The following is a 26,222-nucleotide window of genomic DNA, read 5'->3' on the forward strand; positions in this document are numbered from 1 at the left end:
CTTGCGTTCTCTCCCGAAGTTCAGACGAACGAAAACAGTAACCGACAGTAAAGCATCCAAAGCTAAGAGATCTACCTCCATCAAACGTCTCTCTAGTCTACATAGTCTACCTCCCTTTACCTCCGTTCCACCAAAGCCGTCATCTTCTCCCTCTTCTCCTCCTCCCACTCCCAGTACGTTATGCTCAGCATGAACGAGTCTCTGCTGTTCATTCCAGCCTCGAAACGCCCATCCCCAGCTCTACCGAGATGGGGAGCTTCCTTCCCAGCAGGAACGACCCGCTCAGCTCGAAGACGGAACGGAGTTTCGTTCACGAACCCGAGTCGTTCTGCTGCTTTCACGGAGGCGAGGTTGGAACCGTGAGCTGTGAACGGGAAAAGGTGTAATGGAGGAAAGGACGAAAGATCAGCTGGGAAGATGGAGGGATAAGGGGAGAAGAAAAGAAGAGGGGAAAAGAAAGACGAGTATGTAACGAACCCTGCCACTGAACGCGTCGCAAACCGAGTCCTCCCTCCGAAGGAAGATTGAACGCGTTATCGAAGAGCAAGGAAGCTGAGTGGGTTAACACGTGAGTCCGTTGAGCGTGTGGCAATCTGAACCATGAGAAGGCCAAACGAACGTCAATCCGAAGAAGAAAGAAACGACGCGCCGTGTTTCGGTCCGACGCAGAAACTCACATGAAAACGAATCCCAACTCCGTAACGAGATCTACAGCGGAGCTGTTCATGTACCCAATAACTCCTGCCAGCTTCCCGGAGGTGTCTTTCTTGTCGTGGATCACGTAGAGCATCGTTCCCTGGGACGAGGCCAAGCGGTCGACGTTGAGCGTTCAGCCTTGAGCGAGTCAGGAGTCGAGAAGGGCGAGAGTCACTCACAGGGTTACTCCTAGAGAAAGACTCTATGAAAACGAGCACGTCTCCTAGATCCTGCCAGGGCCGAGGACCCATGTAGCGGAACATCTCCGGGTGAGGAAGCGACGCGTCGAGGAGCCGTTGGGCGTGGAGGGAGGGCTGTTTGGGAGCGAAGGAAAACCAAAGAAAAGCATCGAGGTCAGGATGGGTGTTGTACGAACCACGAAGTGTACAATCTCGAAAGTCTATCAGAGTGTGGAAGCTACAGGTCGAACGACGAACGCGAGAGATCAGGTCTCTTCCCGTCTCTTCCTCTTCTCGTTCCCATCCCCCAACTTCTATCTTCAGAAGAAGCTCTTAAGGAAATTATTCCTATCCCCTGAGCTTTCGTCATCAAACTCACTCACTCACTCACCACCAAAGGCTCCAGTCTCACCTCCCTCCCCTCGCCCTCCAGCACGCCCACTTCCCTCCCGTTCAAGCAGAAGTTGAAATCGTACTCCTCTAGACTCGTATGCTCATGAGGTCGATCCTCTTTCCTCACCGCTGGCGGAGGGAGGTAAGTGTTGAGGTAGGGCATGGGTGATGGTTTGGAGGGGAAAGAGTTAGGGAAGGGAAGGGAAGGGAGGAGAAAGAAAGGGTGAAGCTCGAAACTGAAAATGACTCCGCCGCGGGAGCTCGAATTCGTTTCTTTTCGAGAGAGAAAAGATTCCAGGAGTGAAGATGAAGAAAAAGTGTCCATGTGGTTGTTTGAGATGAGATGAAAGGTCGTTATAGAAAAGCAAGGGAGAGAAAGAAGTTGGGGGGTAACAGTAGGGACGATGCGAAGCGAAGCGAGGGAAGGAAAGGAAAAGCAAGGGGGGGAGGAGAAAATAAAAGCAAGAAGCGAACGAGGGAAGGTGTAAAGCAAGCAAGACGTGAAAAAAGCAAAGGGGCGAAGATAGTAAAGGACGATTCGGAAGAAAAGAAGAGAGAGGGTCGTGATGAGAGAGCCCGAACAAGAAAGAAACGAGACGTCGCCGTCGTTTCTAAAGCTCGAACCCAGAACTCCTCCTCGAGCTCGTCGTCGTCTCGGTAGGGAGTCCCGTTCCCTTGCAGTAGTTGGTGACTTTGACGGGGACGCAACTCTGTTCCAACGGGAATCAACAGGGGGGGGGGAGGAGGAGAGCCGGTCAGCGCGTCGTCGGGACTCGAAACGTAATGTAGAACGAAGCGAGCGAAAAAGCGGGAGAAAAGAAACGAACGAGGTATCGACACCACTCGCACGCATCGGACGCGTCTTCGGCAAAGAACTATCCAAAAGAAAGTCAGTTCCAAAGGTTCGAAGAGGAAGGGAAGAGAGAGGGGAGAGAGACGGCTCACGTTGATCGAAACGAAAACGAGAGCAAGAACGAGTCCAACGAAGGCAACGCCTCGGAAGATCCAGACGATGGTTCGATGACGTTTGGTTGTGCTGATGCAGGGGCTGGAGGTGGAAAGACAGAACGTGGACGAGTCAGCTCGAGAAGAGAGTCGAACGACGACGCGTCGAGGAGGCGAAGAGAAAGGGACAAACTAGAGGATGACTCCGAGAAGAAGACCGATGAGGAGACCTCCGATGTGAGCGAAGTTCTAGAGAAAAGGAGAGGACGGAAAGAGTCAGCGAGGTGCGAGGGTAAGGATGGCAACGCGTCGAGAAGAGAAGAAACGAGACGAAGGAGGGACTCACGTCGATGAGAAGAGGACTGCAGCGGGAAAGAGGGACAAGGCGTCAGTTCGCGTATCTAAAAGCAGTCTAAGCACACACCGAGATCTACTCACATGTATCCAAGCCCAACTAGCAAACGACGAACGGAGTCAGCTTCTCGTCGAGTCCACGCCAAACCAGGGCAAAACGGGTACTCACTCATCATCAACAGTTCCAAAATCAACAACCCAAGCTTCAACTTGGGTCTCTCCTCAAACTGCCAATGCTCCAGCAGATCCACCAGCACCACCGCGTTCACCGCAAAGATCCCTCCCGACGCGCCCACCGACGGAACTCCAGGCAGCGCAAAGTTTCCACCGAGCTCGAAGCCGAAGATGGCGCCGGAGAAGAAGATGAGGAGGAAGAAGAAGGAGCCTGAGGGAAGGGAAGAGGGTGGCTATTAGGGCGCTGAGGACGGGAGGGAAGGGAGGAGGGAGAGAGGAGAGAGAAAGACGAACCCATCTCCTTCTCGACTTGAGCTCCAGCGGTATTGAGCACGAGAAGGTTGAGTGCCAGATGGATGATTCCAGCGTGGAGGAACTGCGAGGTTCGAAGGAGAACAGGGATCAGCTTCCTCGTCGAGTTCGACGCGTGTTCGAACAGAGAGCAAAGGAGACGAGACGCGTTCGAACTCACAACTGGAACGATGAACCGATACCTCTGCCTAGGTTGATCGGTGACCTTCAGACCACACCAGTCGGCGACCGTGCACGTCTCGGAGAGGGGGATGTCGGTGCTTCGGGTTTCGTTGAAGCAGGCGACGGCGGTGGTGAGGGGGGCGTCGACGACGTTCTGTGAGAGGGGGAAGAACGAGAAGGAGAAGGGCAGGAGTAGAGTCAATTCCCTGCTGGAGGAGAGGCGAATGAGAAGAAGGTTGAGAGAGGTCCGAACCTTCATGCAAGGAACGAAACGGGCTCCGACGTTGACGAGGGTTGCTGAGGAAGGACCGACTGATGGAGGAAAGAAAGAGGAGAGGAAACGAATCGAAGGTCAGAGATCCGAGGGGATCGAAAGAGCCACAAGAGAAAAGGGTAAGAGACTTACTCATCCAGTTGAACCTATTTCGACCAACGCAAGCGACAAAGCTCAAAAAGTCAGCTCAAGTTCCTGCTCGACGCGTCGATTCCCTCTCGACATCCCGAAAGAACAAACAGAGAAAGAAGGACGAAAACTCACGAAGGTTTGATCGCAATCACACTCCCCGTCAACTGCTTGTTCTTCACCAGCTCAAAGATCATCGCACAGATCATCGCTGAACAAACGGAGGAACCCCGAAACCGAAGGTCAGCCACGAAGATCAGGGTTCCCGTTTCTCTTCTCCTCATAAACGAAAGCGGTGGGACTGTTGAACTCACCAACAGACAAAGTCCAACTCGCCCAAGGTCGAGCTTGACGTCCCAGTCCTCTTTCTGTGGAAAAAAAGACGACGAATAGGAAAATGATGAGCGACCAGCGCGAAAAGAAAAAGGCGTAACGTGAAGCTCACTCTTGTTCTCAATCCTCTGTTCCTTGGGGAATTTCCCACTTCCAACAGCGAGGGAGCGTTGGATCTTCCCCCAGATGGTGAGGTTGGGTTTGGTCGGTGTTGAGCGGTCTTGGAGGAAGACGGGAGGGGAGTCGGAGTAGTCTGAACGAACGGAAGGAGGAAGGGAGGAGGAGGAGTCAGTTTTCGAGAGCGATTTTTTTTTTTACAGGGAGATGTATAGATGGCGTGGTAGCATATTAGAGCGAGCTGTTATCGGAAGATAGAGAGGGAAGCGAACGAAGAAAGGAAAAAAGGTCCGAGGGGAAGGAGACGCTCGAGCTTATCGAAGCTCACGTTCTCTTCCCTTCCTCCCATCTCGGTTGCTGGAACTCTGCGCGCTCAAGAGACCTGTCCCGCCCTTCTCTTCCACGAAAATCCTACAACCCTCTCCATCTCCTCCCTTCGAAAAAAAAAAAAAAAAAAAAAAAAACCCCCTTTCCACTCACCCATCTGCTCCCTCTTCTTCCTCCCGTTCCCCACTCCACTCTCCCCTCCATCCCCCTGTTGACTCTCCCTCCCTCCATAAGGAGCGGCTCCTCTGACCAAGCCTCCGTCCTCCTCCTCCTCGTCGTCGTACCCGATGTTTCCTCCCCCTCCCCCTCTTCCTCCCGAGTAGTACTCCCCTCTCTCGTCTATGAAGCTCATCCCTCCTCCTGCTGCTGCTGCGGAAGGATACCCTCTGTCTCCTACAGCAGAAGCGGAATCCTCAGGTCCCAACGACGACGACGACAGAGCCGAACCGGAAACGCTGTGCACGTCGTCCATCGTCTCCCTCCTTCCTGCTTCGTAGCCGTAAGACTGCCGCTGCGGATAGGAGTTCGAAGCGAGTCCTATATCTGACTGCGGAAGAGGAGGAGGAGGACCAGGTGGTGGGATATCGTAGGAGGGAGGTTGATGGTAGGAAGAGGGAAGATGGGAGGAGCCTGAGGAGGTGTGGAAGGAGGGAGGAGGAGGACCGGCGGACGGACGGGGTTGGAAGCCAAAGTCGGAGTCTTCGAGGTAGGAGGACGTAGGCCGGGCGGTGCTGGAGGAGGAAGAGGAAGGGGGTGGCTGGGGTTGGGAGGAGTACATTTTTGAGAGATGAAGGGCAGAGGGAAGGGAAGGGAGGGGTTGGTGAGCTTGGGATGGCTGTCCTGCTTGTTTATGAGCTGAGCTCTCCTTGTTGAACGAGGGCGAGATTTTTCTCGATGTGAGTAAGGATCGTAGAGTTGATGGGAGTGGGAATGGGGGCTTTGCTCGCTGAGGACTCGGTGGTCCAACGAGGTTGAGGTGGTCGTTGAAAGACAAAAAGCGAGAGGAAAGAGGAGAGGAAGGGAGGTTGCTCGGCTCCCACGGCCGCAGGGACCCTTTTTTTTTTGGCTTTCTTTTTCTCTGATTGCGAGGTTAGTAACTCAGGAGGAAGACTTTCCTCTCCACTCGCAGATCCGTCGCTCCCAAAGACGAAGCTTCTCTAAGGCCGGGGTCTCGAGAGGCAGATTTGGGCAGAAGGAAGAAGGAGAGGAAGAGATCGCGTCCGATCGATCGCATTGAAACAAACGACAAGCTGCAGAAAGGCGAGTTGAACGAAGATGTGACTCAAGAAACCATGGAAAGTCTGCCCTCCACCTTAAGTACCTTGTTCTCCGTCTGACCAAGCTTCAAGAGAGAACAAGCCAAACGAGAGCGAGAGAGGGAAGGTGCGAACCGCACCCCGACGCGTCGTCCTCGCGACGGACCCGCCTCGAAAGAAAGAGATGAAAGAAGGCTGCAGAAGGGAAAAGAGGGAGAAGATCAGCGGAGGAACGATGAAGAGGTAGAGAAGCAAAGCGCGCAACTCACTACTGTATCGCAGAGCAGAGTTGGAAGACGAAGGCGGTGAACGAGGTAGTTGAAGGAGGATGGCAAGAGACGACGGCGCATCCAGCGATGTGGTAGGGCTTCTCGTTGAACCTATCCGAGGAGAATCCGACGGCCACGCAGACGACCAAGCAGCACACATAAATAGGACTGGTAGAAGAGGAAAGAAAGGCGTTAGGTCGAGCGGAGAGGGCGAGGAGAGCGGAGGGCGAGAAAGAAAGCTGAGGGTACTCACGCGGTCATCAAGTTGGCCTGAGTTCCGGAGTATCCGAGGGAGACCATGAGAGTGGCTGAGGAAGAAGAAGAGCGAGAGATGGTCAGCTTGGGAGCTTCGAGAACGCGCAAAGGAGGGAGACGCGTCGCAAACTCACGGAAGAAGTAAGAGATGGTTCCGCTGGAGATCGAGAGGGGTAAGAAGGGGTCAGAAAACCTTCTCAGAATGAAAAGTAAAAACTGAACTCACGCAGAGGTCAATCCCATGTCTGAAAGAACGAGAAACAGAGAGTCAGCTCGAGCTCGAAGTCGAAGAAATCAGAACGGTCGAAGCAACTCACATCCGACCGTCAAGATCCAAGTATTCTTGTCCTTCATGACCTTAACCAAAATATGCTTGGGGGTGAGAACCAGAAGATCAGCAACTGAGCTACGAAGCGAGAACCGAGATCGAAACGACGAGACCACTCGCGCGTCGAACGGCCGAGTTTGAAGCGGATGGAAACGTCGAAGAGCTCGTATAGAGAGCGGACGTCTCGAAGTAAAGCCATAGCTGCAATCCAAAGAAACGAGAGTTGATCTCGCAGAGGCGGTCTCCTGAGCTTGATGAAGAGAGAGAGAGACAGAACAGCGAAAACGGGAAAGAGCTGAGGAGGTTTTGTTCGCTTCAACTTCCATGCTAAGGAGTTGAAGGCGAGTAGGAATCGTCTTCCTAAGTTCCAGAGACAGTCTAGATAGTATGGATACTTCGGGAAGAAGGTTGTGTCAAAACGGCCAGCGCAAAGGCCTGCCAGGGGATGAGAGAGATGGTGATGGTTTGGAGGTGAGCTCGACTCTCCTTCTTTCTGGAGTCTTCATCTCTTGAGGACGAGCATAACTTTTTTTGTTGACTTTTGTTGATGGCTGCACACTGTTCCCTGATAGTCACCTCTCTTTGTCTGTGAAAATTTATTCAGGCTGCCGGGCGAGACGAGGCCGGCGAGCTTTGAAAGTCGAGATGACGTTTCGCAAGGTCCCTCCCAACCACTTCTTTCTCTTCCTCTCTCCTTGAACAAAACTTCTCTTCTTTCTCATGGGTTTCAACTCTCCAGTACCAGGTAAGCCTGTGCGACCATAGATGCGGATCACACTTTCACTGACTCTCTTGCTCGCTCCCCAATCTTCCTTTCTCTTGCTTCTTCTCCGTCGTACGACCTCGTCCTCCCTCTTCCGTCTCCTTTGGTTCCTTCCTTTTCTCCCTTTTCCTCGCTGCCACAGTCAAGCTCCCCGATGAGTGTCGAAAAGCGACAAAGATCCGTGAGTAGACTAGCGTCTCCTTTTTCTCTTGAAGCTCCTACAAGAATCAAGTAAAACTCCGAGCTCGAGCTGACGATTCCTCCCTTCCTTCTCCTCCCTCCCCTCTCCGTTCCCAGTCTCTTCCTTCCTCAAAGGATCCAACGGCGGCAACGGTCTCGACAAGGTCATCCCTAGACATGTCCTAGAGAGCGCGAAGGGGTTCTGTATCTTTACAGTCGTCAAGTCAGTCCTCCTTTTCGGTCGTCTCTTCCTCGCTTCCCATCTGAGCTCAACCGTGCTGACCGTCCTCTCCCTCCCTCCCTTTCTACAGAGCTGGATTCCTCGTTTCAGCTCGAGCAGGATCAGGGATAGTCATCGCTAGGCTCCCAGATGGCAGTGAGTTCGACGACTCTTTTCTCTTCCTCTCTACAGCGGTGAAACCTCTGCGAGCCCGTCGCCTCGGAAGCTGACCCGACCAAACTTCTTCCTTCCCTCTTCTTTTCCTTTTCTTTCAGATTGGAGTGCCCCTTCCGCTATTGGAACAGCAGGAGTAGGATTCGGTGGTCAAGCTGGAGCGGAAGTCACAGATTTCCTCATCGTGAGTCCTCGCCTTCTTGTCCTCTGAAGCGAGCAAGGTCGAGCTCACTTCGTTTCCCCATTTCCTTCCTTCTTTCGCTTTGCTTCCAGGTCCTGAACTCGAGGAGTGGAGTCGAGAGCTTCATGTCGGCTGGAAGTCTGAGTCTGGGAGGGAACATGAGTGTGAGTGTCTCTGTTCATTTTCGCTTCGTCCTCCCTGCAGAGCTCGAACGAAGCTGAGACCTCGATGGGCTCGATTTCTGCAGCTCGCCGTTGGACCCTTGGGAAGGAACGCTGAAGGGAGCGGTAACCTCAGTACCAAGGGGAAAGTCGCTGCTATGTACAGTTACTCCAAGACTAAAGGTCTCTTCGGTGGTGTTTCGCTGGAGGGAAGCGTTATCGTCGAACGACAAGAGTGAGCTTCCATTTCGTCCTCCTCCCTTTCCTCGACGTCCGACTTACCTCTCTCTTCCCTTCTCTCCCTCAGCGCCAACCGAATCGCCTACCAATCTCCCGTCACCGCCAAGCAGCTCCTCTCTGGAGTCATCCCCGTCCCAGCTTTCGCCGAAGCTCTCATCCAACGAATCGAGTCAGCAACCGGTCTTCCAGGAGGTCAGACCTGGGTTCAGGACTCTCCTCTTCACTCTCCCGCTCTCGACGACTTCGCAGGAGACCGCTACGGATCCAGAGGAAGTCCTTCGAGCATTGGGCACGGAGGAGGATCGTCCTACGGCTTCCCCGGAATTGGATCGAACGGAAACGCTCAGTCGTCGACGATGGGACGAGCCAGAAGCGGGAGCTTGCTCTCTGGGAGGAAGAGAGGAGACTCGGTCTCGTCCATCAAGGCTGAGGCTGCTGCTGCTGGAAGGTCGGAGAGTCCCACCAAGAATGGAAGTCCCAGCAAGCCAGGACTCTTCAAGTCGATGTCGTTCCGGGGTCGAGGAAGCTCGAAAGGATCCGTCGACGCGCCGGAGGGATACGCGACGACGAGCGAGGCTTACAACAACCAGATGGACTCGGCTCGATCTCGTCCGGAATCAACCTACATCTCTTCCTCCACCAAGCCAGCTTTCAACGATCTCAGTGGAATCGCTCATCCCTCTCCTCAACGGACACGAGCTTCGTCGACCGCGTCGACAGCTCCCGCCTTCGCTACCCACTTTGAGTCGAACTTCTCCTCGGAGGACGTCGGCAGCGGATCCAAGGGAGGAGATCTCATGACTTGGGACGATGAGGCGCCTCGTCGATCCTCACCTTCCTCTCATCAGCAGCAACAACCTCGCTCGTCGACCCAGTACTCGTCCTTCGCCGAGGAACCCGACCGCTCCTCCTTCGACGACGGCCACCAGTTTTCCAACTCCTCCCGCCCCATCAACACTTCTTCCTACCCTTACCAAAACTACGACTCTGGTTCCCTCACTCCCTCCAAAAAGAAATCTCGTCCTTTCTCTTCCTTCCTCCCTCGCTCCTCCTCCTTCACCTCCAACTCCAACTCAAACTCGCCCGCTCCTCCCTCGCCCATCTACAGGAACGAGCCCGAACCGGAACTCAAGGCTGAGGAGGACTGGGGAGTGTTGGGAGAAAAGGCTAGGATGGGGATTAACAGAACGAGGAGCGGGAGTGGGAGTCAGATGTTGAGTCGAGCTGGATCGACGCCGTTGGAGAGGACGGAGGAGGCTTTGGAGAGAGGAGATATGGGAGCCGAGTTTAAGAACGTACCTGGAGTGGTGGCAAGGGGAGTGGCAGTGTTTGATTTCAAGGGCGTCGAGGTGAGTTTTCCTTTACACTTCGATTCGCTCGAAGAGACCGACGCGTCGAGGACTGACTCTTCTTTTTCTTCTCTCTTTCCCTTTTCTTCTTTCTCCCACCGACCAGGCTGGAGATCTATCTTTCAAGAGGGGAGATGTCATCTTGATCACCCAGAAGACGGAGAAGAAGCAGGATTGGTGAGCGACTCTCTCTTCTCTCCTTTTCCTTCGTCTCAAACTCCACGCTGATCTCGTCTTCCCTTTGGGCTTCTTCGCTCGCTCCTTCAGGTGGACTGGACAAGTCGGAACCAATCCTCAACGAGGAGTCTTCCCAGGAAACTACATAGAGCTCGTTAGGTCGTGATCTTGCTCCCTCTGTCCCTCCTTTGGGTTCTTCTCGGATCTCGTTGTCGGACTTTGTCATAGCTAATCTAGCTATAGGTAGTAGAAAACGAACTCTTGGGCCTCGTACTTATCTGTGCTCGGTGCCTTCCTCAGTCGATTTCGATGTTGTATCTTCGCGTCGAAAAAGGAGAAGCTGTGAACGAAACGACGCCACAGAAACGAGGAGTCGTCGAGAGGGCACGACTCTCTCCTTCCTTCCTTCCAACGCTCACCATCCACCGGTGCCTATTCTTCTCTTCTCCCCTCAACATGCTAACCTCTTGAAAACCGCCTTCCTTCCTCGTTCTCCCCTGACCCGTTTCAGCCACAGGAGCTGTTCAGGAACTCTACAGGGGCCAGCGAAAAAAAAACGCCGAGCTCGAGGAACTCCTTTCCCTTCCCCTCTTTCCCTGTTCTGCTCTGTCCTTCCCTCCTTCCTCTCAAACATCGACCCTCTTCCTCTTGCTTCCCTCTCTTCTTCGCTCGCTCGACCCTTCTTTCACCCCTCTTTTTCGCTGGTCGAAAACCCTCTCTGAGATTCTTTCGGAGCTCGACTCGTCGCTCGAACCCTGCCTTCCGCTCTTCAATCCAACCTTCAACAGCATCCACCCCTCGACGTTCCTTCCTCTCGCCCACCCTTTTTCGCTCTTCTTCACTCGCTCGCAGGTCGACGGCCGTCTTCTTTTTGGATTTTCGAGACAGTACTTAACTCTGTTGAAGGGTGAGCTCGCACGATCTTGTCCTTTCAGCCTCGGGTGTAGAATCCGCTGCTGACCCCTCCTTTCCTTCGCTTCCTTCCTCACCTCTGACAGTCTCAGTCTCTAGTACCGTGAGTGAAGCAAGCTTCTATACCCTCTCCTTGATCTCTCTGTAGATCTGACTGGGCTCTCTGGCTTCCTCTCTTCTCAGCTCGACTCCCAACCGGCCGACTCGACTCTCGACCTTCGTCTTTCCTCGCCTCGTCTTCCTTCGACAGAGTTCGTCTTTCTTCTCCCTCCCTCGCTCTCTTCTCTACCTTTCAAGCTGACTCTAGCTTTTCTGTCTTCCCTTTTCCCGCCTTTCGTCGTCTTTTCTGCTCCAAAGGAAACAGAAACCCTCGACCTCTCCCTCCTCTTCAACTCGAACCAAACAACCCTCTCGTCCTTCCCTCCGATGGCCATCCTCGACCCCTCTCCCGAGTCTCACTACTCTTACGCCTCCCCCTTCCCTCAACCTCCGTCCTTCGGTCACTCGAGAAAGGGTTCTTACCCGAACCCTAACCTCACCTTAGGAGGAGCAGCAGGAGGAGGAGGTCCAGGAGCGGGAGCGGGAGCCATGTCCATGCTTGGAGGAGGGATGCACAAGAGATCAGGCAGTGACTTGTCAGTCGGTGGAGGAATGGGAGCAGTGGGAGTTGGATTGGTAGATGGAGAGGTGTACGAACATGCTGTAGGAGGAGCAGGAGGAGTTTGGGACGAGAGTGGTGAGTTGGTTTGGTTCGTTTCCTCTCTTCTCGTCGGAGCTCGGAGGCTGACTCTTTGCTCGTCTTCTTCCCCTTTCATCCCTTCTCTCTCCTCTCTTCTCCTCTCTTCCTTCTAGATTCCTTCTCTTCAAACCAAGGAGGAGGAGGAACCCTCTCGCTAAACGCCCCCTCCGTTCCCTCTCACCCTTTCGATCAGCAACCCGCCAACAACCCTTCCTATGCCCACCTGACCCGTCAAGACCAGCTCCTCTACAGCTCTCACTCCTCTTCCTCCGTCTCCCCTCCCTCTTCCTTCAACGCCCACACCAACTCCCACTCCCGCGGATCGTCCATCTCGTCCTCCTCCGCCTCGTCTCGCTCCCACTCGGTCTCCCACTCTCGATCCGGATCCATCAGCGGTCTCGGATCCATGATGATCGAACCCTCCTTGTCCTTCCAACAACCTCAAGGAGGAGGATCAGTCTACCACGAGTACGCTCCGTCAAGTCTTCAGATGGACGTTCACTCGCACGTCGAAGGAGCACCGATCGTCGGAACGCTTCCTCCCTCCGCCGTCATGTCTTTCTCTTCGTCCATCTCGCCCTCCCCCTCCAACGTCGTCGCTGTTCCCTCCCAGGGAAGAGAGACCTCATCCCCCGGAGGAGCGATACCACCTCGACATCAACTTCGAGATCGATCCGCCAGCAACAGGAGTCTTCCTCGAGGAGCGACAAAGAAAGCTGGGTCGTCGGTGGCTCAGCTCGCGATAGACGACGAGGAAGCGCTGGTCGTTCCCGAGGCGTTGATCGAGGAGGGAGAGAACCAGAGAGCCCAAGGGAAGGAGGCGGAGAAGGATAAAGCCAAGATGGCGTTTGCGGACTTTTGGTGCGTCCCGTCGAGAAGAGGGCTCGAACGAGAACGGAGAGCTGACCGTTTCTGTTATCTTTGCGTTCGGCGATTGAACAGGCTCACGGAGAGCTACTCTCAGTCTGAGAAGGCTACGGTCTCGAGGCAAGCTCTCTTCCACTCGTACAACATCTCGTGCGAGAACTTGGGTCTCAAGGTTCGTTTCGTTCCTTCAAAGAAGGACGCGTCGAGGAAGGCGAAAGCCATCGCTGACTCTCCGCTTCCTCGATTCCTCCCTCTGCTCCTCTCTAGGCCGTCAACTCAGCTAGCTTCGGGAAAGCCGTTCGAGCTACCTTCCTCGGGATTCAGACGAGACGACTCGGAGTTCGAGGGAACAGCAAGTACCATTGTGAGTCTTCCTCCCTTCCTCTTTCAGATTCGTCGACTCGAACTTACCTTCTTCCCGTTTTGGATTCTCGCAGACTGCGGAATTCGACCCAACTCCAAGTACGAACAACGAAACCTCGCTCTCTTCGGAGACGGAACTGGAGGAACCCACTGGAGCGAACCGGGCTCGACATCGTCCTCCGCTTCTGAAGTCGAGATGTCGGATCACTCGGAGCAGGACGAGTCGGATGCGGTCGGTTCTGATGAGGAGGAAGGAGATAGTGAAGGAGGAGGGATACAGATCGATGAGGATCAGACTGGTTCGGATCTTCTTGGGTGAGTTCCCGTCTTCCTCCTCTGGACGCGTGTTGTTCTCGTTTCGTTTCGTCTCGTCTCGTCGGACTGACTTCTTCCCTTCCTTGTCCTTCTTCTTGCCTTTTTTTCGTGCAGCGCCGACCTTAAACGCTCCCACTCCATGGCCGCTCTTCGAACTCCCTCTCAGAAAGCCTTCGACGACCTCAAGACTCCCACTGCTGCCTCTCACCCTTCCAACAACATCTCCTCCTCGACCAACAACAACGCCTTCGAAGCCCAAGCTGCTCCATCATTCCACGCCAACCTTCAACCCAGACACCCCAGCCCTCCAACTATCGTTCAAGCTCCTCCTCCAACCAAACCTCGATCCGTCTCCTCAACCACTCGAGCTCGTCGACACACCACTTCCTCCTTCGGCGCTCCCTCCTCTCACCCATACTCGGAACGCCCCTCGGTCATCTCCCTCCCCAACTATCCGTCCCTCTTCGAAGCTGGACCTCTCCCTAGCAACACCCCTCCCGGGAGAGCAGCCAGGAGCGTGTGGATCAAGTTCAACGCCCATCTCGACGCGTTGATGGACGCCGTGAGAGGGTTGAGGTTCGATGTGTTCGAGTTGAACTTGAGAACGTTCTGGCAGCTACCCGAAGATGAGAAGGAGGTTTGTCACGCACCTAGTTTGGCGGGGATCATGGCGAGGGCGGAGACGATTGTTTTTGATGTGAGTCGCGTCTTTGAAGTCGGTCTTGTTCATGTTACTCGACTGACTTTTGCTCTTTCTCTTTCTTTTTTCTTTTTGTACTACGTCTGTCATCAGGCCATCCTCGAACACCTCAAAGCTCAAACGCTCCTACCTATCCCTGCTTCGACAATCGCCTCCCTTCGATCCCTCTCCCTCAACTTGGAGCAGATCCTCGTCTCCTCGCTCGAGAGTTACGGACCTAGCTTCGCTGAGCCCAAGGTGGAGCTTGGAGCGAGATTTGGTCATCTTCTTCGTTCGTCCCGTTTCTTCTCTCCTTTCTCGTCTCGAACTCGTCTTCATCGCCGACTGACCTCTCGTCTCGTCTCTTGTTCTCATTCAGTTCGCTTCCTCGACATCTACCAAATCTCTTCGGCTCTCGCTACCCTTCTCTCGAACGAGAACGCTATCGTCGACATCAACAAGACCTTCGACACTATCGACTTCGACTCGATCCGGAACCATGTCGCTTTGGTGAGTTTCCTCCCTCTCTTCCTCCTTCCTCGACCCTGTCCGTCTTCCCTTACTGATTTCCCTCCTGTCTCTTCCTTCTCAGGTCTGCAACTGTCGACCGGACCAACTCGTCCAGATCCTCGAAGTCGAGCTCCGTCAACTCCTCAAGGACATCTCGTACTCCGCCGCTCACTTCGACGCCATGCCCAACCGAGTCAGATCGCTCGAGGACTCTCTCGCCTCGGGTGTTCGAGCAGTTCAGCAGTTGATGAGGTGGGCAGACGCAACGGCCGATCGGCTTCTCGCCGCTCAAGCCAGGGAGGCGGAGGGGATGGGGAAGGGTGCGAGTCCGAGAGGGATTTTGATCCGATGGAGGTGAGTGGTCTTTCTTTTCCTCGATGCGAAGAAGCTCTTCGCTGATTTGCTTTAACTTGGGTTCCTTTGCAGCTTCGTGACGTCGGAGATTATGCGAGATCTTGTGAGTTTCGAGACGCGACGAGGACGAGGGCGACGAGATTCGGGCGACTGACCTTCGTTCTCTGCTCCTTCAGACGATTCGCTCGGATCCTTCCTTCGGATCGTTCCAAATCCTCAAAATCGCCTTTGATGAGTGGATTGGATTCAAGGTTTTGAGGATGGTTGCGCTTTCGACGAGTACGTCTTCTTTTCATCCGCTCTTGAATCCGACCCCGTCTGACCTCTCCTCTCTCTATCTCTTCCCAGCCTCCGTCGCCGCCTCCGTCGACTCGGTCGCCCAACAAACCTTCTTCGCTCTCTCCCCTCTCGTCGAAGACACCTTCTCCCAACCTCCTTCAACAACCCATAACTACCACCCTTCCATGGCTCGAAACAACCTCATCCTCGAACCTTTTCCTCACCAACAAGACCTCCAATCACGTCGAGCCTTCGCCTCAGGATCCCAAGCTCACCGTGGATCTCGCTCGAGAGCTTCCTCGTCGTCTTCAGCCTACGATCCTACCCTCGGAGGATTCCAGCAACCTCCTCGTCCAAGCCAGTACGACAGCAGCAATTACAGAAGCAACACCTTCGGACAGCAACTCCAACCTTCCTACTCCCAGCAGCAACAGCCTCCTCCCGCTCTCCACGTCGAGATGGTCGGACGTCCCACCTACGACGTCGGAACTCCTTCGATGTACTTTGCCGACCCACCAGCAAGGGGCAACTTGAACCTCGGAACGTCGTCGTTTGCAACTCCTGGATCGATGACGTCGTACGGAGCCGATTCGATTGGAATGGGAGATCTTCAGAAGATGGTGGAGGGACAGCACTTGGGTGGAGGAGGTGGCGGGATGGAGGGTTTGGAGTCGAAGGGGTGGTGAGAGAAAACGCGTCTCCTCGTCTCTTCTCGTTCTTGTGTGTTCTAGCTTTGGTCCGATCATCTGTTTGATACTCCTTTATATGGTCTCGTACACGTCGCTCGTGGAGTTACTCTTCTTTCTTTCACGTCTTCTTCGTCTGTAGTTTTACTTTTCTCCGTCGTCGCTCGCCTCATCACCTCACGCTCACTCTGCCGTTTTCGTTTTCGTTTGCCTTTTCTTTTGTTTGATTGTCGTACTACAGCTGGACTGGTTCGATAATGATTCCTCTACGCTCTTTTACTTGACGCGGGGGAAGGCGAGAAAGAGAACGCAGAGAAGGGAGAGAGGAGGAACAGCTCACCGTCGCGTCGCGTCGCGTCGGCCTAGATCTTGCTGGAGCTTGTATTCGCTCGTCCTTCTTCCTTCTTCGTGAAAGCAGACCTTCTCAGCACGTAGCTCTTCTACGTCACCTTTGCCCTCGACTCGGTCCTCCTCTCCCAAGAAAGGGAACGAACGACGGTTCGATCTCTCGCATCATTCGAGCCCTGCACCCTCCTCACCTGACTTCCCTCTTTTTTTCAAGGTTTCGTTCCCCTCTTTCTCCTTCCCTCCAAACCACCATCATCTCCCAAAGCCCAGAACCTCTCAACGACCACCACAACCTCTTCTAAACAAACAACATGTGAGTGACGGCTTTGTGGTAGAAGTCACAGGAAGGGGCAGAGGAGAGAGAGGGAGGGAGGACGATGAACGTTGCTGACCTTTCCTTCCTTCTTCTCTATACCTTTCCTTTTCGCTTCTCAAGCATGGATACCATCAAGGTGAGCTCCTTTTCTCTCTGCTAGATCACGATCTGCGTCTTTTCTCTCCTTTCCTTCAGGAGCGAGCTCGACGGCCCCATCTCGCTCAATCCCTCCCTCCCGTTCCTGACCTCTCCCCCTTTCATCGTCTCTCTTCTTCTAAGAACGCCGCCAACTACGTCTCCGAGACCGTCCAGGGAACCGGAGCTGAGGCTTCTAAGGAGGCGAACAGTGAGTCCTCCGTGTCAACTCTCCGATCTTCTCGTTTTGCCACATTTCCCTCCTCCCCTTCGCCTTGCCTCGCTGACCTTCACCTTCTCTTATCTTTCTTTCTCCTCCTCCAGAGTCCGTCGCCAAAGACTCCAACGCCTCCATTGGGACTCGAGTCTCCGCTGGAATGGACGCTCTCGGTGACAAGGTGTGTTTTCAAACTCGTCTTGTTCATCGTTCGAGCTCACAGTCACCTCCTCAGATCACTCACTCCCTTGCTGACTCCCTTCTCCTCGTCCTTCGTGATCAGGCCGACCAGCACGGACACGAGGCTGATGCTACTCTCTCCAAGGAGAAGGCTAAGGTGAGTTTCTCCTTCCTTTCCGTTCGGGGAGTCGTCAAGAAGAGGAGATGGCCAATGAGTCAAGCTCAAGCTGACCACCCCTTTCGTTCTTCTCCTTTCTTTGCAGCACTAAACTTCTCGTTCGGTCCTCTCCTACGCCATCCGCTCTCGTTCTCGGTAATGAACGATTCATGATGACTCTTCTTTCTTCAAACCTTGCTCGTCGAGAGAGACTGCGAGGAAAGGCCAGGAGGAGAGACGAAGAAGTCGAGCGACTTTGATCGGTGAACCTATCTATGTGCAGCTTTAGCTTCTTCGCTTCCTTAGAGGCCGGCTGCGTTGATACTCTAGATACAGCAGGACGCCCACAAACGAGAACTAAGACGACGTGAGAAGGGCTCGCCGGCTTCTTCGATGCGACGCGACCCCGGTCTTCTCCCTATGCACTGGACTTCGCTCCCCTACTCGCTGTAACGGATAATTCTGAGAGGTTTATCCGACGACCTCTTTCTTCTCCCTCCCCAACTCGATCGGCAGCACTGGAAGAGAAAGATGAAGGTTTCAGTCGGGCAGGAAAGCCTGAGGATCTCCTTCCGCTCTTCTGAAAACTTTCGCGAGATTGGAGGTGTCCGAGATTGCTGGGGAGACGGCTCTGTTGATTCTCCGAGAGAAGAGAGGATGGAGAAGGGTTGAAACGAGGGTTGAAGCGGGTGGGAGCAGGAGGAGGGGAAGGAGCGAGCGAGCTCAACTTTCGACCTTCCTCCTTCCGACCTTTGTGTCACTCAACGACCAGGACCTCCAAAGTTCGGACTGCAATCTCCATCAGCCTTATCAAGGTCACTCCCTATCTTCCTCTTATGGCCACTCAAGAGGATCCCCCTAGGTCTCCTGGTCCGACAAGGAAGCCCTCAACGACGAGCTCGACTGCCTTCGTCTCTCAGCTCCCCCTTCCTGGCCATCTCCTCCTCGCCGTCGTCGTTCGTCTAGCCGTATTCAACTTTACCTCTCTACCGGAGCTCTTGATGGACCGCTTAGAGCTTGGAACACCCTTGACTGCTTTCAGGCGATGTGAGCAGCGTCGTCGAGAATCATTCTTTCTCTCCTGAGCTTGCTGGCGTCGAGCTCACCTTCCTCCTTCCCCTTCTCTTCTTCCTCTCTCGGAACCACAGTGCGGGAAGGAGTGTTCCTCGAATCCAAAGATCTAGATCCATATTCTGGAGGAACCTTCAATCATGTCAGTCTATCGCTCTAAGCTCTCTCTCCTCGTCGAGCTCAAGCTCACCGACCCCCCCGTCCTTCCTTCTTTCCAGTCTCCTCTTCACCTCCTCCTCTTCTCGACCCTCATCCCACCCACCTCTCGCCTCTTGACCTCCCTAGCATGGACAGCGTTCGACGTGGCTTCGGCTTGGGCTCTCAGTCGGATATGGGAGGTTCGAGTCAAGGAGGGAAGGGAGTCAGGGGAAGAGAGGAAAGGTTGGGAAGGAGTCGTCGCGTTCTTGTGAGCTCGCCCTTTCTCTTCTTCTTCTCGGAGGTCTACAACTGACCCAAACCTATCTATCTTAGGTACCTCTGGAACCCTTACACCCTCCTCACTTGCTTCGCTCGATCAACAACCTCCCTTGACAACCTACTCGTCATCCTTTCCATCTACTTCGGAGCGTCTCGTTTGTCTCGTCCCTCCCTCTCTTTTCCTCTTCCACGTGTCGCTTTTGCTCACCTTCGTTCTCTCCTCTCGACAGATCAATCCCTCCCCTCTCTCGCCTTCCTCTCCCTCGCAACCCTCTCCTCCTTCTACCCGCTTCTCCTCCTCCCTCTTCTCATCCTCCTCATCCTCCAACCTCCAACCTCGACCTCGACCAGCCAAAACGCGTCCTCCTCTTCCTCACCCGAGCCTCCGCTCGTTCAATCCAAAACCAAAGCCAGCAAACTCATAGGAATCTACTTTATCATGCTCGGATCCCTTCTGGTCGGAGCGAGGTTGATGCTGGGAGGCTGGGAAGGGGTGTTCAAGGGCTGGAAGGTCATCCTCGGAATCGTCGATTTGACGCCCAACGTGGGCTTGAGTTGGTACTTCTTCACGGAGATGTTTGATCATTTCAGGCCTTTCTTTACGATGGTGTTCCAGGTGAGCTCGGCTTTCACTGCTGATTGGCTCTTCGTTTCAACCGAGACGAGGGAAGGGAAGGGAAGAGACAGGGAGAGGTCGATTTTGGGATCTGACGCGACCTGTCGATTTTTTCTTCGTTCTCTTTCCGAGCAGATGCACATGGTGATCTACGTCGTCCCTCTCGGTCTCACCTTCAGGTCAGTATCTTCTCGCTCCAGACCGCATCGCAATCAATCCTCCATTCTTACTCCTCCTTCATTCTCAGACGCGACCCTCTCTACGCCCTCCTCTGCCTTCTCTCCATCACCTCGACCCTCAAATCCTACCCCACCCTCGGAGACGTCTCCCTCTCTCTCGCCTTACTTCCTCTCTTCCCTTCCATCATCCCATGTCAGTGCTCGCTCCCTCGAGCCTCTTTCCTCCCACCCGCTCGTCCCGAACCTGACCCCCCTCCTCCTCCCTCCTCTCTTTTTTTCCTTCGCCAGATCTCCGCCACCCTCTCCCCTCCCTAACCCTCCACCTCTACTCCCTCATCCTCCTCCCGCTCCTGCACCACCTCTGGCTCGGAGCAGGCTCAGGAAACGCTAATTTCTTCTATGCGTCGACGCTCGTGTTCGGACTTGGGTGTGCGCTGTTTGGAGTGGATTTGGTCGTGGCTGGGAGGTTGAAGGGGTTCGATTTGGCGAGGGCGAGGAGGAGTGTGGAGGAGAAGGAGGCGAGAGAGGGACGGGTGGGTGCGGGAGAAGGTGAAGAGAAGGCAGAGCCGAAGTGGGAGGTTGTGCAGGTCGCTGGTTGAAGACGAGACGCGATGCAGTTTGTTCGTTTTCGCTCAAGAAGAGAAAGAGAAAGAAAGAAAGAAACGACCATTAATGCAGCGCCCAAAAGAGGAAAAGAAAAGTACCTGAGAAGTGTATCTAAGAAAGAAGGAGAGGGAACCAAAAGGGTACAGAAAGAAAAGAAAAAAAGGAGCGGGAGCGAAGGAAGGAGTCGTGAGCGGGAGGGAGAGTCGGGCCAAGTCTCGACTTGCGAGCGTGAAGGTAGGTAAGTAACGCCATCTGGATAATGCGAGGAGAGAGAAGTGCTGTTGATCTGGATTTGGGGATCTACGAGGAGGATGAAGCCATCTCGGCGTCTCGGACGGGAGCTGTGGAGGACGAAGGGAAGGAAGAGGAGGAGGAGGTCAGCGCTCGTTTGATTGGAAGAGGAGAAGGGGAAAGGAGCTGACCGAAGTAAGGGTGAGCCTGAGCCTCCTTGGCTGTCAGACGTTCTTGGTGATCGTATCTGTTCGAGGGAGGAGAGAGAGAAAGGTCAGCTCGAGAAGACGTGTGGAGAGATCAGGTGAGAAAGAGGAAAAGGGACGGTACGAACCGAAGTAGACGGTCGATGAAGTCGGTAGCTTCGGCGGAAACGAGGTGCTGGTTGTCGCTGTAATGGTTAACGTTGGAAGACGGAAGCGAGGGTCAATTCGGTGAGAGACAAACGAAAGGGGATAGGAAAATCGAACTCACGCGTTGACGAACTTGGACCACGGCTTACGACGGTAGTGGCCGAGGATGTCGTCGTAGGCAGGTTCCAGGTCGATGTCGTACTTCTCGAGGTACTGCGAGGCAAACGAGAAGAGACGAACAAGTCAGAGGAGCGAAGGAGAAGAGGGACTGAGATTGCTAGGTCTCGACTCACAGCGTAGAGCTCGTCCGTTCCGAGGATCTTCGCAATCTTCACCAGCTGATCAAGGTTATCGTGACCTTGGAACTGGAGTGTCGAAGAAGCACAGTCACAGAGGAGAGGTCGTGTCAGGTTCCGCTTGCGTCGAAGAAGACGCAAGAACAGTCGAGCACTCACGATCACGTCCTTCCTGAAGATCATGCTCGCCACTGTGCATCCCAAACTCCACATGTCGAGACCGTAGTGGTACTCCCGGTGGTCAACGAGCAGCTCAGGGCCCTTGTAGTACCTCGACGCGACTGAACGAGACGAAAGAAATGCGTGTGAGTAGGCGAAAGGAGAAGTGGAGAGGAAGCCTCGAGATGCACGGACCTCGAACGTTGTAGGCAGTTCCAGGGAAGTAGAACTCTGCGAGTCCCCAATCGATCAAGCGAAGCTATGCGAGTGCAAGAAGCGAAGGTCAGGCTCGAGCGGAGTGCGAAGACGGAGACGCAAAAAGAAACGAACCTGACGCTTCTCGTGATCTTTTCGAGAAAAGGAAGAGGTTGGTCAGTAAGATATAGATCGGCTGAGATAATGTGAACTAGATCACTCACCAATCATGATGTTCGAAGGCTAGATCGAGGACGAAGAATGGTCGAGAGGTCAGCCTCGTCAGTCGAGTCGAAACAGAACGGAGAAGGGAACGAACCTTGACGTCTCGGTGCATAATTCCCTTCGAATGACAGAAGTCGAGAGCCTGGAAGAAGAAAATAGGCGTCAGCTTGAGAATCTCTGGTGCTCGAGGAGCCAGAGGAGCGACGAGACGCGTGAAGGAAAGGGAGGAAGCTCGAGCGAGTACGGACCTTCAGGAGCTCGAAGACGTAGAATCGGATGTCGAAGTCGGTGAAGGTAGGGTAGAGTTGCTTGAAGTCCACGTTGTTGACATGCTCGAAGACGATTGAGGGAGTTTTGGCCTGAAGGAAATGGAAGGAGAGGCGGATAGGTCAGCTTCGTCGCTTCTTCGTCTCGCTCCGTCTCGTCTGTTTCTAGATCCGAAGGACCAACGACACCCGCCAGCGAGACTTCTTCTCTTTACAACAGCATTGCAGGTGTAAACTGAAGCTCCGTTTGGTTTGGGCCATGTCAAACCAAACCCGAGCTCGACCGTCCCTCCTTCTTTCTCCCCGTCTTCGTCTGAACTCACTTGAGGATCCCTTACGACATCCAGCAGGTTGATCACGTTAGGACCTCCCGAGAGGTTCATGAGGATCTTGATCTCCCTCTTGATCTTCTTCTTCTTTACGGGCTTGAGGACTTTGACGACGACCTTTTGAGATGTTGAGAGCGAGACTCCAGCGAAGACCTGGTCGAGGAGAAAAGGAAGAAGTTGAGGGGTGGGACGATGTAGTGGGAATATGTGTGTAAGAACGAGAGAGAGTCAGTTGCGAGTCGAAAGGATTCAAGTGAAGGAGGAGACGACAAGGAGAAGGAAGGAAGGAACATGAGCTCGAGACGAACCTCCGAGTACTTTCCTCGACCAACTTTACGAACGATCTCGTAGTCCTCCTGCTTCCCCCACTTGACTTGGAGGTTGTCTACAGGATTCAAGAGCGAGAGAGGGCAAACAGTCAGCCAAAGGTAGGAGAGAGAAGGGAAGACGTCGGCGAGGAGAGAGCTCACCGTAATCCCACCAGTCCTTGCCCAACCGGTCGTTCACGTCCGCGTAAACTCGTGACTGTGGGGCGAGAGTATACACGCAAGGTCGATACGGATGCGATGTGGAGTAGCGAGGAGGTAGTTTCGAGGATGAGAAGGCGAAACGACGACGACGAAGGAGGGGAAGGAGAAGGGAAGGAGGAAAGGTCAGCTCTCTCTCCTCTTCGCTCGTCCAAACGTCAAATCTTCCGCTGGATCTCTACAGGAAGGTTCTACTGACTATGCTCTGTCCGCTCATGTTGGTATCTTCCGATATTGTGAAGGAAGGAGAGTCGTGGTTGGGGGCAAACGAGGAAGGACGAGAGCTGGCGAGACCTCGAAGCTCGTCGTTTTCGGCTTCTCCTCTTCAAGCCGAGGTTCTTCCCAAACCATCACTCCATATTTCTACAAGAATGTCGAATTCCACCCTTGATCCCTTCCCCGAACTCCCTATCGAACTCTACAACCACATCCTTCGCTTCTGCGATCCCTCGACGCTCGCCCAGACCTCGAGAGCCTCGTTCGCCTTTCTCCAGCTCTCCTCCCCTCTTCTCTACCGAGACGTCGAGATCTACGGCTTCGATCAACTCGCGAAGCTTTTCTGTAGGAGACTGGTGAGCAGATTCACTTAACAACTTTTTCATCTCGTCTGTAGTCTAAAAGTGGGAGCCGCTTGGAAACTGATGAGCTCGCTCGCTTTCACCCTCCCGTCCCCCTCCCTCTCTCCAGTCGAGTTCCCAGCAACCCCAGCTTTCCTCCTACCTCGCTCTCGACAAGATCAAGATCTTCACTTTCACGAGATCTCAAATCTTCGAACCCATCCCTACACCTCCCCTTTCAATGGACCGTCTCCTCCTTCAAACCCCCATCAAAGTCGACGTCCTTCGACTCAAACTTCCTCCCGTTCGCCATGTTCGAGCAGCCGTCCCTTACAAGCAGAATTTCGTCCAAACCATCCTCGCCTACCGACTCCTCCCTCACTTTGCACCCATCACTCTCGTTCTCCATGGAGCCATCCCTTCTACGCCGGAGACCGTCGACAGCCCCGACGCTCACGCTCCCTCGATGGAGTTGGATCGAGGAGTCTGGACTCGACTTCGCTTCCTTCATCTCTACGACGCTACCTCCTCCACCATGCTTTCGGATCTTCCCTTCAAGAACACCGTTCTCAAGATCAAGATGTCGTCTAGGTTGGAGGATTGGATCTGGTTGAAGATGGTCCGGAACTTTGAGTCGGATCTCTTTCCTTCTACAGCAAGATTTGAGGGAGGAGCAGGAGGTGGGTTGAAGGAGGAAGTGGACGAGAGGTTCCCGTGTAGAGGGTTGAAGAGGGTGGAGATCTGGGTGGATTCGGTCGAGAAGAAGCAGAGGTTGAGCTCGATTCTGAGGAATGTCGCCGTTCGTCGATTGCCCTCGACAGTCGTGGAAGGAAGGTTACGTCGGATTGCGATCAACGTTCTTCAGTAGTCTTGGTCTCGAGGTCAGTACAAGCTCTACCTACAGGTAAAATTGGAAGCTGATTCTTGCTCTCTCTCTCTCCAACTCTCAGTCGCTCGCTTCCCTCGACCACATCCTCGCCTCCTCTCGATCGTCTATATATCGTCGTCAGGAGGAGACCAGGGGTTATCTCTTTCACCATCTTGCACAGGTAAGTTGACGTTCATCTCGAAGAAGAAGCTTTCTCTTACCGTACCTGACCTCGACGCGTCCCTCTCTTCCTTCTTTTCAGGTCTTCGCTCGAGTTTCGACTGCTTCCCTCCCTTCGGCTCGATGCTTCATACCTTACGCTCGTAGCATATATGAGCTCCTTCCAGCTTCGTTTTTTTTCTGTTCATCGAGAGGAGGGTCGGAAGGCAGAGCATGCTCTCCGAGAATTCAAAAGGCAAAATAAAGGACGCGACCCTTCTGGTTTTCTCAGCGTCTGGTCCAGGCCCTTATCGAGGTCCATTCTCCCTTCGGAAGCGTATTATAGGCTCCAGCTTGTTTCGTCTCCAGCCGATGTATCACCCGGGATCAACTTGAATTCAAGCCTCAAAAGGAACAAACGCTCTCGTCGGAACGACTCAAACGCGCGCCTCCCGTCCCTTCTTCCTTTTTCATCTCCGTTCCTCTCATCCGTTCCTTTTAGGTCTCACCTTTTGATCCCAGCTTACTGCCTTTGCCCCCTTGCTTCCTTTTGTTTCTAACTTCCAACCTCCATCCCAGCTCTCCCTGAAATGCACGCATTCTTCCCCTCCCGTTCTCTCCTCCTACTCTTCGTCTCCCTCCCCTCTATCTACGCAGCTGTCTACGTCCCTTACGACTCTGCCCATCAGTCAGACTTCTGGTCCTTCACTGCTCCCTACCTCACCCACACAGGAATCAACACCCTCGCCGAGTGTGAAGCTCGAGCGGATATTGATTCGGCGCTGGGTTACCAGTATGGACAGCAGCTTTGCTATACGTATCCCGAGTGAGTGGCGAGTGTGAGGATGGGGGAAGAACGAGAGGAAGAGGCTGACTGTTTCTTTGTGGGGACGGGAACGGGAACGACTCGTGAAGAGGGTATCCTCCTCTCTGTAGTGGGATGACCTCGATCGGCAGCTTCGTCCAAGGGATGATTGATCGTTGTTCTGGAAGTCCAGGGTATGTCATGGCAGGAGATGGAAGCTGTGTGAGTCTAGTTCAAAGGGAGCGGACGTTGCGTCGAACGAGAAGAAAGACAGCTGCTCTTTCGTTCGACGCCGAGACCTTCTCCCTCAATTCTGCGACATGAAGGCTGATGATCGCATGCTTTCCTTTTTGACCTCTAGATCTACACAGCAGGAGCTCCTCTCACCGACACGATCTACTCAACGGCGTGCCTCACACTAGCTCCTGGAGTCGGAACGCCCAACCCTGCAGTCTCTCCGGCTCCCTTCCGGAAGAGGAAGGTCTACGAGCAGACTCCTTTCGTAGGAGGAAAGATCTGTCCTATCGGAGAGCAAGCTTGCCTTCTCTCGAAGGATCTGAAATGCATCGACGTCGTGTCAAACCTCAAGTGAGTTCGGGTTTTCGTTCCTCTCTCCGTTCGACTCTCTGATTGACGAGTCTTGCATTGTTAGTTCGTGCGGAGGCTGTATTGGAGGAGCTGGGGTGGACTGTTCGGATCTTCGAGGCGTTGACGAGGTTGCTTGTGTCGGAGGGAAGTGCGTCGCTCGTGAGTTGGCTCCCTCAGTTTCCTTCCTTCTCTACGAAAGCAGTCGAGCTACTGATCAACCGTTTCATGCTGCTTCCCAACTATCAGACTCTTGCGTCCGAGGATGGTCTCTCTCCTTAGCTGGTCAATGCTCAAAGACCTGATCCTCTCGAGACGCGTCCATTGATTTTTCTCTTTTCGTCGATTCGCTTTGGGCTTTGGGTTAATTTATCTCTTCATCAGAACACTTCGCTACTGTACCTGCCTATCTCCCATCTTGTTGAAATCCTGCGACCTTCATAGTCGAAGAACTGACGACGAAAGAAAAGGCGACGCGACGGGGCGAGATACGAGAGCGCAAGAGATTATCATGATGTATTTCTCATTCAAATTCGGTCTGTACGGCTTACCGCGATATCCGATCGATCTCTTTTTGCTGATACTGGCGAGACGCAGGCCGACGACGACGCGTTCCGTTCCGTCGCTTCTCGTCGGGGGGGGGGAGATAGAACCCTCCCCCCCCCCTCTTTTGCCCTAGACTCGCCACCTCCAAGTTCAAGACCGTGTTTCCAAAATCTACTGCAGCAAGAAGTGTCACTCCTTCTTCTTCGATCTCGTCGCGACCTCGTCTC

General features: G+C 53.9%; 11 protein-coding genes across 11 annotated transcripts; 7 read left to right on the forward strand and 4 right to left on the reverse strand.

Annotated features, from left to right (window-relative positions):
- Positions 1-19: 19 nt before the first annotated feature.
- On the reverse strand, positions 20-1,520 carry BDY24DRAFT_402752 (GNAT family N-acetyltransferase). The gene is made up of 5 exons (XM_076642266.1): positions 1,267-1,520; positions 876-1,010; positions 678-796; positions 478-593; positions 20-364 (listed from the first exon to the last, which is right to left on the reverse strand). Exons 1-5 carry the CDS (start codon positions 1,429-1,431, stop codon positions 117-119), a joined length of 783 nt encoding a protein of 260 aa, XP_076492749.1. The 5' UTR covers positions 1,432-1,520; the 3' UTR covers positions 20-116.
- Positions 1,403-5,409, reverse strand: BDY24DRAFT_402755 (rhomboid family-domain-containing protein). The gene is made up of 15 exons (XM_076642267.1): positions 4,549-5,409; positions 4,064-4,204; positions 3,933-3,986; positions 3,754-3,829; positions 3,622-3,635; positions 3,469-3,527; positions 3,214-3,369; positions 3,036-3,117; positions 2,737-2,952; positions 2,652-2,667; positions 2,560-2,575; positions 2,407-2,462; positions 2,214-2,316; positions 2,096-2,143; positions 1,403-1,978 (listed from the first exon to the last, which is right to left on the reverse strand). Exons 1-15 carry the CDS (start codon positions 5,171-5,173, stop codon positions 1,880-1,882), a joined length of 1,761 nt encoding a protein of 586 aa, XP_076492750.1. The 5' UTR covers positions 5,174-5,409; the 3' UTR covers positions 1,403-1,879.
- A 1-nt stretch (position 5,410) lies between these two features.
- Positions 5,411-6,829, reverse strand: BDY24DRAFT_436884 (uncharacterized protein; the record flags this gene model as incomplete). The annotated part of the gene is made up of 7 exons (XM_076644243.1): positions 5,411-5,645; positions 5,818-5,846; positions 5,921-6,088; positions 6,174-6,228; positions 6,310-6,332; positions 6,402-6,420; positions 6,493-6,829. The coding sequence occupies 7 exons, from the start codon at positions 6,827-6,829 to the stop codon at positions 5,494-5,496; spliced, it is 783 nt and encodes a 260-aa protein (XP_076492751.1). The 3' UTR covers positions 5,411-5,493.
- A 347-nt stretch (positions 6,830-7,176) lies between these two features.
- Positions 7,177-10,422, forward strand: BDY24DRAFT_402762 (uncharacterized protein). Its single transcript, XM_076642268.1, has 10 exons — positions 7,177-7,248; positions 7,409-7,447; positions 7,564-7,669; positions 7,758-7,822; positions 7,942-8,024; positions 8,114-8,185; positions 8,269-8,417; positions 8,490-9,771; positions 9,878-9,948; positions 10,039-10,422. The coding sequence occupies exons 1-10, from the start codon at positions 7,224-7,226 to the stop codon at positions 10,112-10,114; spliced, it is 1,968 nt and encodes a 655-aa protein (XP_076492752.1). The 5' UTR covers positions 7,177-7,223; the 3' UTR covers positions 10,115-10,422.
- A 401-nt stretch (positions 10,423-10,823) lies between these two features.
- On the forward strand, positions 10,824-15,927 carry BDY24DRAFT_402763 (RFX family transcription factor). Its single transcript, XM_076642269.1, has 15 exons — positions 10,824-10,855; positions 10,947-10,963; positions 11,044-11,111; positions 11,218-11,596; positions 11,713-12,460; positions 12,542-12,638; positions 12,734-12,830; positions 12,904-13,144; positions 13,259-13,841; positions 13,938-14,115; positions 14,203-14,333; positions 14,416-14,687; positions 14,760-14,790; positions 14,864-14,966; positions 15,036-15,927. The coding sequence occupies exons 4-15, from the start codon at positions 11,287-11,289 to the stop codon at positions 15,650-15,652; spliced, it is 3,408 nt and encodes a 1,135-aa protein (XP_076492753.1). The 5' UTR covers positions 10,824-10,855; positions 10,947-10,963; positions 11,044-11,111; positions 11,218-11,286; the 3' UTR covers positions 15,653-15,927.
- Positions 15,928-16,178: 251 nt separating this feature from the next.
- Positions 16,179-17,198, forward strand: BDY24DRAFT_402766 (glucose-repressible protein Grg1). The gene is made up of 6 exons (XM_076642270.1): positions 16,179-16,313; positions 16,437-16,452; positions 16,596-16,662; positions 16,776-16,849; positions 16,952-17,005; positions 17,112-17,198. The coding sequence occupies exons 2-6, from the start codon at positions 16,438-16,440 to the stop codon at positions 17,115-17,117; spliced, it is 216 nt and encodes a 71-aa protein (XP_076492754.1). The 5' UTR covers positions 16,179-16,313; position 16,437; the 3' UTR covers positions 17,118-17,198.
- A 565-nt stretch (positions 17,199-17,763) lies between these two features.
- Positions 17,764-19,927, forward strand: GAB1 (GPI-anchor transamidase subunit GAB1). Its single transcript, XM_076642271.1, has 8 exons — positions 17,764-18,052; positions 18,154-18,218; positions 18,295-18,482; positions 18,548-18,648; positions 18,724-19,109; positions 19,245-19,288; positions 19,357-19,481; positions 19,577-19,927. The coding sequence occupies exons 1-8, from the start codon at positions 17,842-17,844 to the stop codon at positions 19,885-19,887; spliced, it is 1,431 nt and encodes a 476-aa protein (XP_076492755.1). The 5' UTR covers positions 17,764-17,841; the 3' UTR covers positions 19,888-19,927.
- Positions 19,928-19,935: 8 nt separating this feature from the next.
- BDY24DRAFT_402770 (casein kinase II subunit alpha/alpha') lies at positions 19,936-22,786 on the reverse strand. Its single transcript, XM_076642272.1, has 15 exons — positions 22,675-22,786; positions 22,419-22,473; positions 22,257-22,333; positions 21,943-22,101; positions 21,602-21,712; positions 21,448-21,495; positions 21,353-21,371; positions 21,264-21,280; positions 21,129-21,192; positions 20,934-21,055; positions 20,772-20,843; positions 20,600-20,691; positions 20,460-20,516; positions 20,317-20,372; positions 19,936-20,235 (listed from the first exon to the last, which is right to left on the reverse strand). The coding sequence occupies exons 1-15, from the start codon at positions 22,690-22,692 to the stop codon at positions 20,195-20,197; spliced, it is 1,008 nt and encodes a 335-aa protein (XP_076492756.1). The 5' UTR covers positions 22,693-22,786; the 3' UTR covers positions 19,936-20,194.
- A 142-nt stretch (positions 22,787-22,928) lies between these two features.
- On the forward strand, positions 22,929-24,364 carry BDY24DRAFT_402776 (uncharacterized protein). Its single transcript, XM_076642273.1, has 3 exons — positions 22,929-23,047; positions 23,163-24,081; positions 24,163-24,364. Exon 2 carries the CDS (start codon positions 23,274-23,276, stop codon positions 23,898-23,900), a length of 627 nt encoding a protein of 208 aa, XP_076492757.1. The 5' UTR covers positions 22,929-23,047; positions 23,163-23,273; the 3' UTR covers positions 23,901-24,081; positions 24,163-24,364.
- A 38-nt stretch (positions 24,365-24,402) lies between these two features.
- On the forward strand, positions 24,403-24,958 carry BDY24DRAFT_402777 (uncharacterized protein). The gene has a single exon (XM_076642274.1). The coding sequence runs from the start codon at positions 24,650-24,652 to the stop codon at positions 24,887-24,889; it is 240 nt and encodes a 79-aa protein (XP_076492758.1). The 5' UTR covers positions 24,403-24,649; the 3' UTR covers positions 24,890-24,958.
- Positions 24,951-25,881, forward strand: BDY24DRAFT_402778 (uncharacterized protein). The gene is made up of 4 exons (XM_076642275.1): positions 24,951-25,086; positions 25,226-25,452; positions 25,517-25,611; positions 25,699-25,881. The coding sequence occupies exons 1-4, from the start codon at positions 25,000-25,002 to the stop codon at positions 25,752-25,754; spliced, it is 465 nt and encodes a 154-aa protein (XP_076492759.1). The 5' UTR covers positions 24,951-24,999; the 3' UTR covers positions 25,755-25,881.
- The last annotated feature ends 341 nt before the right edge of the window (positions 25,882-26,222 follow it).

Source organism: Mrakia frigida, assembly GCF_051309035.1.
Source record: "Mrakia frigida strain ATCC 22029 unplaced genomic scaffold BDY24scaffold_42, whole genome shotgun sequence".
NCBI classification, from domain to species: domain Eukaryota; kingdom Fungi; phylum Basidiomycota; class Tremellomycetes; order Cystofilobasidiales; family Mrakiaceae; genus Mrakia; species Mrakia frigida.

What these genes read in the sequence shown, in the direction of transcription:
- BDY24DRAFT_402770 (XM_076642272.1), bottom strand. An exon ending in ATGTCGTAAGGGATCCTCAA is followed by an intron (nt 21,713 to 21,942) that starts GTGAGTTCAGAC and finishes CATTTCCTTCAG; the next exon opens with GCCAAAACTCCCTCAATCGT. An exon ending in ACGTCTTCGAGCTCCTGAAG is followed by an intron (nt 21,496 to 21,601) that starts GTCCGTACTCGC and finishes TTCTTCTTCCAG; the next exon opens with GCTCTCGACTTCTGTCATTC.
- BDY24DRAFT_402777 (XM_076642274.1), top strand. Translation starts at nt 24,650, where the DNA reads ATGCACGCATTCTTCCCCTCCCGTTCTCTCCTCCTACTCTTCGTCTCC.
- BDY24DRAFT_402776 (XM_076642273.1), top strand. Translation starts at nt 23,274, where the DNA reads ATGGACCGTCTCCTCCTTCAAACCCCCATCAAAGTCGACGTCCTTCGA.
- BDY24DRAFT_402766 (XM_076642270.1), top strand. An exon ending in GGCTTCTAAGGAGGCGAACA is followed by an intron (nt 16,663 to 16,775) that starts GTGAGTCCTCCG and finishes CTCCTCCTCCAG; the next exon opens with AGTCCGTCGCCAAAGACTCC. An exon ending in TGGACGCTCTCGGTGACAAG is followed by an intron (nt 16,850 to 16,951) that starts GTGTGTTTTCAA and finishes CTTCGTGATCAG; the next exon opens with GCCGACCAGCACGGACACGA.
- GAB1 (XM_076642271.1), top strand. Translation starts at nt 17,842, where the DNA reads ATGGCCACTCAAGAGGATCCCCCTAGGTCTCCTGGTCCGACAAGGAAG. An exon ending in CTGGAGGAACCTTCAATCAT is followed by an intron (nt 18,219 to 18,294) that starts GTCAGTCTATCG and finishes CCTTCTTTCCAG; the next exon opens with TCTCCTCTTCACCTCCTCCT. An exon ending in CTTCCCTTCCATCATCCCAT is followed by an intron (nt 19,482 to 19,576) that starts GTCAGTGCTCGC and finishes TTCCTTCGCCAG; the next exon opens with ATCTCCGCCACCCTCTCCCC.
- BDY24DRAFT_402778 (XM_076642275.1), top strand. Translation starts at nt 25,000, where the DNA reads ATGACCTCGATCGGCAGCTTCGTCCAAGGGATGATTGATCGTTGTTCT. An exon ending in GACGTCGTGTCAAACCTCAA is followed by an intron (nt 25,453 to 25,516) that starts GTGAGTTCGGGT and finishes TTGCATTGTTAG; the next exon opens with TTCGTGCGGAGGCTGTATTG. An exon ending in CGGAGGGAAGTGCGTCGCTC is followed by an intron (nt 25,612 to 25,698) that starts GTGAGTTGGCTC and finishes CCCAACTATCAG; the next exon opens with ACTCTTGCGTCCGAGGATGG.
- BDY24DRAFT_402755 (XM_076642267.1), bottom strand. Translation starts at nt 5,173, where the DNA reads ATGTACTCCTCCCAACCCCAGCCACCCCCTTCCTCTTCCTCCTCCAGC. An exon ending in GTTTCGTTCCTTGCATGAAG is followed by an intron (nt 3,370 to 3,468) that starts GTTCGGACCTCT and finishes CCCCTCTCACAG; the next exon opens with AACGTCGTCGACGCCCCCCT. An exon ending in GCGAGTGGTGTCGATACCTC is followed by an intron (nt 1,979 to 2,095) that starts GTTCGTTTCTTT and finishes CCGTTGGAACAG; the next exon opens with AGTTGCGTCCCCGTCAAAGT.
- BDY24DRAFT_402762 (XM_076642268.1), top strand. Translation starts at nt 7,224, where the DNA reads ATGGGTTTCAACTCTCCAGTACCAG. An exon ending in TTTCAACTCTCCAGTACCAG is followed by an intron (nt 7,249 to 7,408) that starts GTAAGCCTGTGC and finishes TCGCTGCCACAG; the next exon opens with TCAAGCTCCCCGATGAGTGT. An exon ending in TGTATCTTTACAGTCGTCAA is followed by an intron (nt 7,670 to 7,757) that starts GTCAGTCCTCCT and finishes CCCTTTCTACAG; the next exon opens with AGCTGGATTCCTCGTTTCAG.
- BDY24DRAFT_402763 (XM_076642269.1), top strand. Translation starts at nt 11,287, where the DNA reads ATGGCCATCCTCGACCCCTCTCCCGAGTCTCACTACTCTTACGCCTCC. An exon ending in ACTGGTTCGGATCTTCTTGG is followed by an intron (nt 13,145 to 13,258) that starts GTGAGTTCCCGT and finishes TTTTTCGTGCAG; the next exon opens with CGCCGACCTTAAACGCTCCC. An exon ending in CGGAGATTATGCGAGATCTT is followed by an intron (nt 14,791 to 14,863) that starts GTGAGTTTCGAG and finishes CTGCTCCTTCAG; the next exon opens with ACGATTCGCTCGGATCCTTC.
- BDY24DRAFT_402752 (XM_076642266.1), bottom strand. Translation starts at nt 1,431, where the DNA reads ATGCCCTACCTCAACACTTACCTCCCTCCGCCAGCGGTGAGGAAAGAG. An exon ending in GAGTTGGGATTCGTTTTCAT is followed by an intron (nt 594 to 677) that starts GTGAGTTTCTGC and finishes CTCATGGTTCAG; the next exon opens with ATTGCCACACGCTCAACGGA. An exon ending in GCGACGCGTTCAGTGGCAGG is followed by an intron (nt 365 to 477) that starts GTTCGTTACATA and finishes TCCCGTTCACAG; the next exon opens with CTCACGGTTCCAACCTCGCC.